Source organism: Pyrus communis, chromosome 7 (genome assembly GCF_041283825.1).
Source record: "Pyrus communis isolate YQ-2024b chromosome 7, ASM4128382v1, whole genome shotgun sequence".
NCBI classification, from domain to species: domain Eukaryota; kingdom Viridiplantae; phylum Streptophyta; class Magnoliopsida; order Rosales; family Rosaceae; genus Pyrus; species Pyrus communis.
The window spans coordinates 3,289,272-3,300,098 of NC_142571.1; the positions used below are offsets into that span (position 1 = coordinate 3,289,272).

The window sequence follows — 10,827 nt, forward strand, 5'->3', positions numbered from 1 at the left end:
ACTAAAAAACTATTACCAATAGTCCCTTAACTCATCAAAACATGCAACTATTGTCCTTTTCACCAACTCCGTTAGAACTTCTGTCAAAATGAGTCACGTTTCATGCACATGAGGCTAAATTAAGAGGCAAATATGGAAAATCAAATAAGAAAAATTGTATCAATTGTCCCTCAACTTTAATCCAACTGGAGAAATGGTCCGTTAACTTTAACCAAATTAGAGCAACGGTCGTTCAACTTTAAATCAATCTAATTGTGGCAATGATCCTTCCAACGTAACTCATTTTGACAGAATTCTGACGGAGTTGATGAAAAAGACCATAGCTATACGTTTTGATGAGTTAATGGACCAATGATAATTTTTAGTTGAGGATTTATTGTCCAATTTGATTGAAGGACCATTGTTACAATTTATTCTTAAAATAAATAAGTAAAGGACACATTTGACAGTCAATTAAATAATAGTAGAAGAAATGGACGCTCCCTTTGCCTTTGATCCGGGCATGTGAAATAGAAATGGAGCTTTTAGATGTCTGTACTGCCCCAAATGCTGGACTAGCCTAGTACTTCGCCGGCTCGGATTTTCCTCTCTCTCTCTCTCTCTCTCTCTCTCTCACTTTTAGATGTCTGTACTTCCCCAAATGCTGAACTAGCCTAGTGCTTCCCCGGCTCGGATTTTCCTCTCTCTCTCTCTCTCTCTCTCTCTCTCTCTCTCTCTCTCTTCAGAGACACTTGCATTAGAAATTTGGAAGGAAGGTATGCTTCTCAGTCTCACACTGTCACACATTATTGTTAACATTTATGGGTTTTATTTAAATTTGTTTTCTTTTTCGAGGTCTGGTTATTTTATTCTGTATTTTTTGTATTGTAGATGACGAGCAACAACAGGGAAGATAAAGAAGAAGAGGTTGTGTCTGGGACATTCACATGGGTGATCGAAAACTTCTCTAAGCTCAACAACAACAAGCTTTTCTCTGATGTTTTCACCATCGCTGGTTTCAAATGGTATTATTATTATTATTTTTTGTTCTTTTGGAGCTTCTTCTATTTACATTTCCTCCATTTTTTATATAATAAACACACACCATTATATATATATATATATATATATATATTTCTATCGTTGTTATATTTGATTTATTCAATTCGATTATTTAGTAAAAGAGAAAAAAGTGTGCAGTTATCATTTTTCTCTTTACGAGTCCATGGATTTGTTCAAACAAACTACAAGTTATTATTTATTTTAACCTAAAAAAGCTACTGATTATTTCTCAATACAGCCATTTAATACTAATGTCTGGTAATATTCTTTTCCATAAGTAAGAGAGAGGTTTTAGATTCAACTCCTGATAACGGCACGTTAATACCAGTTTATTTTGATTGACCTATTACGTGGCTTAATCAAAATTCATCATTCCTTATCATAAATATATCGTTAATCGTTCAATAAAAATAAAAAACTACAGGCTGAACTAAAAGAAGAAAAAAACGAAAAGGGAAACAGGAACCAGGTAATCCAACCTAGCACGGCCCATAAGGCATTGTGCCATATCATGCATGTGTTTGCAGTTCTTTTCCCTCTAATTTTATAAGCAAATATTGAGAGGCGGGGATTCGAACTCGAAACTCAGGTGCAAGGGTCAATGATGTTTTCAGTTTTTTACTAGCTTTAGTTTGGTTTGATTTGAACAGGAGGATCCTTGTTGTACGTCCAAAGTGGTTATCTGACCAAGATCCTAATGGCCTAGTCCAGTTGGCCATATATTTGGGCATTGCCGATGCTTCAAGCTTGGCACCTGGATGGAGTAGATATTCCAGCTTTAGGTTGACCCTGGTCAATCGACTTGACGCCAACAAGTCAATCACAAAGCCTGCAACCGGTATTGTTATAATCTCGAGTGCATCTCTTTTCATTCACATTCATGTTTGTATAACATTTTCAGAACAAATTAGGATACCTATGGATAGAAAGATTAAAACGAGGGATTTGGATTGATTTTCTAACTTTCATCCCTCATGGAGTGCTGAACCATATACGCATTTTTTTTTTTACTCATCCCTTCCCTTTTTGGAGAGACATTCATGTGATATCCGCCTGATTTGCATTTTGACGACATATTTCTTCATATCGTTAGGGCGTGTAATGCCATGCGGTTTGTAGAAATATAATGTTGATGTAGCAGGAATTAATAATTTTTAGTTAATGTTCTTTGGCTCTAAGTTTATGACAAATTAACCCCCTACAAATTCAAGAGGGGATTATTTAGAGTATTGAAGGTTTTGAAACCATACTCAAGGCTCTAGAAGACATGCATGACGAGTAATTCAAAACGATACAATTTAAATTCAAAACAGGGGTGATAGTATGTCATGCTAATCATGCCAAGCACAACATGTTTTTCCTTTCCTGCTGGCACAGACATGGCATCGTATAGATTCAAAGAACGACTGAGCTGGGCATTTATACTCCTTCTTGGGAACTGTTGGAGAATAAATCGAAAGTTTTGAGATATTGGGGTCAGATAATATTTGGTTTATTAGTTAATATGTTTGAATACGTGATTTGGTTTTTCTCCGAAGAGTTTCTGTGTTTTTGTGTGTGAATATATATGTGGCTATTATTGCTGATAGCATTAATCATTGATTGAATTCCTCTATGTCGATAATCGACTTCTATTGTAACCTCGAAATGTACTTCACCCTTAATTAATTACTTGGTTTGCATTCTTGATTATTTGCTTTTGTTTCCTCGATAACAGGATCTGTAAAAGAGTTCACAGAAAACCACAAGGAGTGGGGCTTCAAATCCTTCATCCCTCTCATCAAGCTTTATGACAGCGCTGCGGGTTATCTTGTGAATGATACATGTATTGTTGAAGCCCAGCTTAAAGTCTCAATTAGGATTGGAGACCAAGGAAGTAATGTTTATGCAAGTATGGAGCACTCAGAGAAAGAACATAAGGGACAGGAACCTTCGATTGTGACTTCTGTGCAAGCTGAAAACTCTTCACCGGCGCCTAAGACACCATGTTCTAAATTCCTGCATACTCCAGGTTCTGGAAAAGTTTGCACTGAGCCTGCTGATGTTGGCCCTACTGAGCCTTCTCTGGTCAAGGAACTCGGGGAAGTACCCACGAATCTAACGGGTGAGCTTATAGAATTTAGGGGTTTAGGACAAATTGAGAAAGCTTATATTCCGCTGCTAGAGGAAGTTTGTTCGTTGCATCCTTCATTGATAGAGTGCCTGCATAAGAGAAACCGTATGGTTGTTGAATGTGCATTCACAGCTTTAGGTGGAGTGTTGCATTTTCTAAAGACTACGAAAGTCAAGGATATGACTGAGGATGCCCGTGCACGCCTTCAAAGCTTATGGGAGGATGTTCATATGTTCAAATTTGACTTGGCGTGGCTGGAGCCTCATGTTCAATCAGCTTTGGACATGAAGAAGCTTATGGAAAGGTCAAGGAGAGTGAAAAGACTGAGAGAAGATGTGGATATATTGGATAATGAGATGAAGAGGCGGAGTGCTGCGCTAGCTGTGACAGAGGTGGATCTTGAGATAGCGAAAAGAGATTTGGAAAAGGAGGAAAAGGGCATCGCCGCGATAGATATGGATAGCGAGCTAGGTTATGGGATGCGTTAGCCTTATTGAAGCTTGTCATCCTGTAGGACAGTTAGTATAAGTTGCAGGACAGATATGTCGAATACATACATATATATATATATATATATATAAAATATTTTTGAAGGTTGCAGGACTATAATTTGGTGACCTTCATCAACTCCCGGTATAATCGATTAGGTGGGATGCCATGGTTGATAGGTATTATGCATTTGTTGAAGCTGTACTTGAATTTTCTTGTGTTGAAAATGCGTAGTGCTCGGATATGTTTCTATAAATTGAAAGCCTTACTGTTTCTTAAAATTGCGCTTCATGTTTCTTGATTTTATTGATATTAAGAATATCTTGAGGATCTTAGATTGCTTGTCACGTATGACTCAAACGGTCCCTGCACTCACAAGTCGGTAGTGCCGATATTTGGCCACTTTAGCCACCCAAAAGAAAAGGGTATGAAGTTTTACCAAATAATCTCGACAATATGTGTGTGTTGTACCATGACTTAAAAAACACTAAATAGTTCTACCTCTGACGATGTGGGACTCAAATGTGGCTCTAATCTAAGCCGCCAAACTCCAACACTACATGAGTCTTGAAATTGTTAAAAATTAAAATACCGGGAGTGATTGAGCTGGTCGATCTTGATTTGCTAGTGTTTGGGCTGCTGCTGGGTTTTACTCTGCTTGTTATCTTGATTTGGAGTGACTTGGGTTTCACTCCAAGTCATCCCCCAACTATGTAGTTTATCTTCTGGGCTTATGATTTAAGTCAATTATTTGAAACTTCACGTGTGTGTTTTTGTTTGGGCCCAAAATATTATTGTTGGGCCGACCAGCAGGATGTGCTCGGCCCAAGGTGATGATAAATATTATGGGCCGAATAATAAATCCCGGGCCAGCTGGCAGGGTCGGCCAAATCCTATCCTAAGTAATCCGGATAAATAGAAAAGGTCGAGGAAGTCCTAGTGCGACCAGGATTCTCGACCGGCAAGGAATGGAGTCCCGAAAAGAAGGAAAATTCAGAATCCCAGTAGGAGTAGGTTTGTTCGAGTTAGAGTCGAAATGGGACAAGGACTCCCAATCCAAATCAGAATTGGTTTCAAGGAATGGGGCACTATAAATACAAGAAATCATGCAACAGAAAAGGCTTTCAAAAAATCAGCACACAATTGCCCTGCGCAAAACCTCTCAAACACCTTAAGATTTTTCCTTTTCTTTTCCTGCCGACACACCTTCAGTTTGGAGAAACAGCACTGTGGAAGCACCCGGCGAGCACCTTCAGTTTGGATAAACAGCACTGCTGCCGCAGAATCAGCCGACCGAGAAGCACCTTCAGTTTGGATAAACAGCACTGCGTCGAGGTCGACCGGTTATCTATCTAAGTCTCGGCCGAGAAGGGTTTTCGAACCTTTGTTGGCAGAGGTCACCTTGCTAGCCCTCTCGGCATAGTAAGGTGTTACAAATTACATTGCTCGGCGTACTGGACGCCGAGTGGTTTTATGATTGGATACTCGCAAGTGAGTTTCAGGGTTCGGCATTCCGACGCCCGAACTACGTTTACCATCAAGACATACATCACGTTTGAGTACCTGTGACCATACAGTTTGGTCTCGATTCGACGTGCTTATACTCTCACGAATATAATCACAGTGACCGAATCGAGCTCTGACGATTTGTGAACTCCGCAGAATTAGCAGCCTTGTCTTCAGGCTGTAGAACCCAGAGATCGAGAGTGTTCCTTCCTCGGTCGCAATCGCAAGATAGAGAAGTCAACAACGCGCTCAAAGCTACATCAACAAATTTTACTCATCGGCCAAGCTCGGCCGACGAGTTGGCACGCCCCGCATTCGACCGAAGGACGTAGTTAGCTTATTAGTTACTCGGCCTGCGCGCCACGTAGGTTTTGTAATTTTTAGAGTCAACAGTTTTCAATGAAAGACTAACATAAATTTTGATGTAGATCGTAATTGTTAACAATGTGTTCAATTTAACATTTTTTTTATTTTTTTATTTTTACAATAAGGGCAGTGTTTGAAATTTTTTCAATTAAAAAATTACAAAAAGATATGAAAAAGGGATCAAAGTCAAAACTTCACATCACATAGGAAAAATTCTTAAATTTCAAATAAAATCGACAAATTTTGTTGATATTTTCGAAAAATTGATTGACTATCGAAGAAATACTTATATTTCGTTTAAATTAGAATTTGACATTCCTTAAAGCTTAATTTTAGATTTCCATTGAAAACAACCAATATTAGTATCGATATCGATATTTCTATAAATTTGTATATCGATATTCCCACCTATACTAATATTTTAAATAACGAACAAGGGTCACATTAAAAATGCAGTAGTATTACCACATGGACCGTGGAAAAAAAATTAGTCAAAAAAATGATAATGCTAGGGAGATTACATTTTCTGACCACATTCATGTACCACGTGTTGCGACAAATTGATATATATCTAACATCGAATGAGATAAAATAATTAATTGAGCTAACAAATATACATCATTTGCCACATATGCGGTACATGAATGTGATAAAGATTAAACACATCTTTGTTCTTATCCAATATTTTATGAGTCTCACGTTATGTTAGACAACGAAAATCAGGGTAGGATCACTTTGGACATTGGTTTTTTTTTTTTTTTTTTTTTTTTTTTTTCTTTGGAAACTCACTTTGGACATTTTTGACAGACTGGGGCCATTATAAATTGGAGGTTTTTTTGTTGTTGTCCGCACAGTCCCCCGTGCTGCAGTGCAAGGGAGTGAGTATTTTCATCTCTCTCTAGAACCGTGGAGTGGGGGTTGAAGGTACATCTCTCTCTCTCTCTATCTCTCTCACCGTCGATCATGGTTGGTTTGGTGTGATGGACGGGGAGCATTTACATGAAACTTTTTTATATGGGTATTATTTAATAATTTGAATATTTTGTTTTGTAGATGACGAGCAACAGCAGGGAAGATGAAGAGGTTGTGTCTGAGACATTCACATGGGTGATCGAAAACTTCTCTAAGCTCCAGAACGACAAGCATTACTCTGACGTTTTCACCATCGCTGGTTTCAAATGGTATTATTTTTATTATTTTCTCAAAATTTGTTTAATTTAGATCCTTCAAGATCGCTTTTTATGAGTCCATCGACCCAAGAGCAGCTTTAGATTCATTTGTCATGGTTTATTTTTCTTGATTTTGTTAATCTAATTTAGTTTTTTTATGTTCAATTTGTCATGGTACCTGCTATTTAGAAACTCCATTCCAATATAAAAAATGAAAGAAAGAGAGAAAATTTCCAGATTAAAAAACAAAGAAATAAAAAAATGAAAATAGGAATCATCTAGAAGGTTCCACCAGCGACCTTTTTCACTTGGACCATCTCCGATCGTTAGATAGAAAATTTTTAACTCATAAAATTTGGATTTTAACTCAGAAACAATTTTTTTACTTCAATGGTTATGAATTAAAATTTTCGAGATTATTAAAGAATAAATTTAAGTTTTTGCGGTAACTTTTTTCAAAATAAAATTTATGTAGATTATCATTATTTATTTCTATCAACATTTTAACCTAAAAATTTTAAATATCTTTTTTATTGTTTTAGCCGTTCGATTTAATTTGGGCTGTTAGATTTGATCATATTTGATTACAGACGTTGGATTTAATGTATTTAAAATTTAAAATTGGCCAAATTATAGGTTTTAACCCAAAACTTATTTTAAACCCAACTATTGAGAAGGATTAAGTTAGTTTAAAACCTAAATTTTGGTGGGCCAACTTTAACGCTGGCCTAAATTTTGGGTTAAATTTGCCCAAAATTAAGGTTTTAACCCAAAACATATTTTAGGCTCAATCATTGGATAATGATTGGGTTAGTTTAAAACCTAAATTTTAGTTTTCAACCAAAAAGTTGGAGATGGTCTAATAGAAGCCCAATAGATGCCCTAAGACTTTAGGGTCATGGCCTGCAATTTTAACATTGTGCTCTTTTGGTTTGATAATTTTGATTTGGTCAGGAGGATCCTTGTATGGCCGAAGGGCAACAAAGTAAATTCCAAAATGCAGTTCTCCATGTATTTGGGTATCCCAAGTGCTTCAACTTTGGAACCTGGTTGGACTAGATTTGCCCACTTCAGCTTGAGTGTGCTCAATCAACTGGACAACAACAAGACAATCACAAAGTTTACCAAGGGTATTTCTTTTACTCTTCGTGAATCATGTTTCTGTTCTTTCTATGTGATCTTTTCATTGTGGCAATTGAAACTCATTCAATGGATTCCCTTGCGCTTTCCATCCTGATTCTGTTTTTGTTTGTTGTTTATATATGACAAGCGTCGTTGGTTGGTTGTAACAAGTTATGATGCATTTGGATAGAATGATTTAAAACAAGGGAATTAGAGTGTGTTTCTAGTATAACACTTTACGTTGTTTAACTGATCGTTATCATTTACACAACACGCGTCATTGTATCAAGTGAAGGTGCATTTGGATAGAAAGAGTTAAAACAAGGGATTTGGAGTTCTTAGTATAAATTGTTTAACTGATAGTAATCACTGATGTGACACACGTTGTTGGTTGTAATAAGTTATGGTGCATTTGGATTGATATATGCAACAAGCGTCGTGCTTTTGGATAGAATTAAAACAAGGGATTTGGAGTGTGTTTCTAGTGTAAATTGTTTACCCGATCATTATCATTCATGCGACACGCGTCATTAGTTGTAACAAGCTATGGTGCATTTGGACAGAAAGATTTCAAACAAGGGATTTGGAGCGAGCTTCTAGTAAAATTGTGTAACTGATCGTTATCAATGAAACTGTAATTTTGATTTTCTCTGTTAGTGTGAATGTGTCGTCAAGAAAAAGTCTAGAATTTCTCTTCCTTTAAGCTTCGGTGCTGATAATATTTTGTGAATCCCAGACTCTGATCAGTTTTGCATATATATATATATATGTATGTATGTCTGTATGTATGTATGTATGTATTGTTGCCGATATTATATGAGATTTGCTATCGCATTGGGACACTGGTGGCAGCTTAGCTTTTATTTTTTCTTAGAACTTTCTGTTTTTAAAGCTAACGGAGTTATGCCTGGCTTAAGTACGTTTACACATGGAAGGAAGTCCATCTGCAAATATCTTATCAGCATTAGTTCTTGATCATTGATTGGGGTCATCTTTGTTGACAATTTGCTTCTGTAGTAAACTCTGAAATGGACTTCCTTTATTGTTGTTTCCGCATTACCTGGTGATGTGCTTTGCATTCTTGATTAAGGTTTTGTATTCCTTAATTTTTTGTTCGCAGGCCCTTATAAAGAGTTCAAAGAACACACGAGTGAGTGGGGCTTCAGATCATTCATGCTGCTTAGTGAACTTTATGACGAGACTGCAGGTTATGTTGTGAATGATACGTGCATTGTTGAAGTGAAGGTCCATATTCCAATAGACCAGCGAGCTAATAGTTCTGCAGAATCTGCACGTATGCGGTCCATAAAGAAAGAGCATGTTGGGCAGGAACGTTCACATGCGCATTCTGTGCAAACTGTAGAGTCTTCTCCAGCACCTATTATGCCAAGTTCAGAACCACTGACTCCTTTCCAAGAAACATCAGGTCCTGAACAAGTTTGCGCCAAGGCTATTATTGAAAGCCTTCCTGACCCTACTCTAGTCAAGGAGTTTGGGGAAGTTCCCACCAAACCAACAGGGGGAGTCAAGGAGCTTGGGGAAGTTCCCACCAAACCAACGGGGGAAGTCAAGGTCAAGGAGCTTGGGGAAGTTCCCACCAAACCAATGGGAGAAGTCAAGGTCAAGGAGCTTGGCGAAGTTCCCACCAAACCAACGGGGGAAGTCAAGGAGCTTGGGGATGTTCCCACCGAACCAGCGGGGGAAGTCAAGGAGCTTGCGGAAGTTCCCACCGAACCAACAGGTGAGCTTATGGATTTTTGTGGGTTGGGACTAATAGAGAAAGCTTTCGTCCCACTGCTGGAGGAAGCTTGTACAGTGCATCCTTCGTTGATTGAGTGCTTACGTAAGAAGAATCGCAAAGTTATTGAATGTGCTTTGACAGCTCTTGGAGGGCTCTTGCATTTTCTTAAAACAACAAAGGTGAAGGATATGAATGAGGATGCCTTTGCTCAGCTTAGAAGTTTATGGGAGGATGTCGAGATGTTCAGATTTGACTTGGGTTGGCTGGAACCACGTGTCCAATCTGCTTTGGGTAAGAAGAAGTTTCTGGAAAGGGCAAGGAGAGTGAAAAGGCTGAGGGATGATGTTGAAGTTTTGGATAATGAGAAGAAAAGGCGGAGTGCTGCACTTGCTGTTACAGAGGTAGAGCTTGAGGAAGCAAAGAGAGAGTTGGCAAAGGAGGAAGAGGGCTTCAACGAGAAAGATATGGATTCTGAGCTAGCTGTAGTGATTTAACCTTATTGTAGAAGTTTCTCTTTGATATAAGTTGTAGGACGGACATATGAGAGAGATAGACATCGGTAGTGAGTGAGTTATGGGAACCGTTAGCCTTATTCTAGAAGTTATCTTAGGTATGAGTAATAGGACAGATGTGCGGGGATATATATTTCATGGTTTAGGACTAATTTGGTGCACCTCCATCAACTCCCTGGTATGATCGATCAGGCAGGATGTCCGTTTTGATAGGTATGCCTCTGTTCAAGTGAGGTACTTGAATGTACTTTCGTCAAAAATACATCTTTTCGGTTTACTTTTATATTGAACTCTTAAGATTTCGCATTATGTTTGAAGTTGCGCCTTTCATATTTCATCGTTTTGTTTTGGATTGGAACATTGTAAAACTTGGAATATTCTTGCAATTGCTAGAAAGACTTCCTAGACTTTGTTTCTTCTTTCTTCTGGGTACTGGATTCTTGCTGATTTACTCTTATATGCTGTCTGTGCAAGGATTTATGCGAATAGTTCATTGTTTCTATCTTATATCTAAGTCGATTTAGCAATATTTCTTGAGTTCATTTCTCTCAACAATGCCAGTTAGCTCTTGGTCTTATTGGTGCTTCTCTTTTGCATGCTAGAAGAAGAGATCTCAAGTTCGAAACTAACAGTCTACAAAGAAAAATATTTTGCATGATCGGACATTTTCATTTTTAAGTCGATATAGATTAAACAAGTAAAAATGGACCATCTCAAACTCAAATCTTATATTTGAGTCCAAACCTCTCTACAAGGCAAAATTATGGC

At 37.8% G+C, this 10,827-nt stretch overlaps 2 protein-coding genes across 2 annotated transcripts; both read left to right on the forward strand.

Moving 5' to 3' along the window:
- The first annotated feature begins 475 nt into the window (after nucleotides 1-475).
- Nucleotides 476-3,924, forward strand: LOC137733308 (uncharacterized). The gene is made up of 4 exons (XM_088697334.1): nucleotides 476-755; nucleotides 871-1,004; nucleotides 1,692-1,879; nucleotides 2,759-3,924. The coding sequence occupies exons 2-4, from the start codon at nucleotides 871-873 to the stop codon at nucleotides 3,640-3,642; spliced, it is 1,206 nt and encodes a 401-aa protein (XP_088553460.1). The 5' UTR covers nucleotides 476-755; the 3' UTR covers nucleotides 3,643-3,924.
- A 2,389-nt stretch (nucleotides 3,925-6,313) lies between these two features.
- On the forward strand, nucleotides 6,314-10,466 carry LOC137735196 (uncharacterized). Its single transcript, XM_068474597.2, has 4 exons — nucleotides 6,314-6,439; nucleotides 6,569-6,696; nucleotides 7,639-7,814; nucleotides 8,927-10,466. Exons 2-4 carry the CDS (start codon nucleotides 6,569-6,571, stop codon nucleotides 10,039-10,041), a joined length of 1,419 nt encoding a protein of 472 aa, XP_068330698.2. The 5' UTR covers nucleotides 6,314-6,439; the 3' UTR covers nucleotides 10,042-10,466.
- Nucleotides 10,467-10,827: the final 361 nt, after the last annotated feature.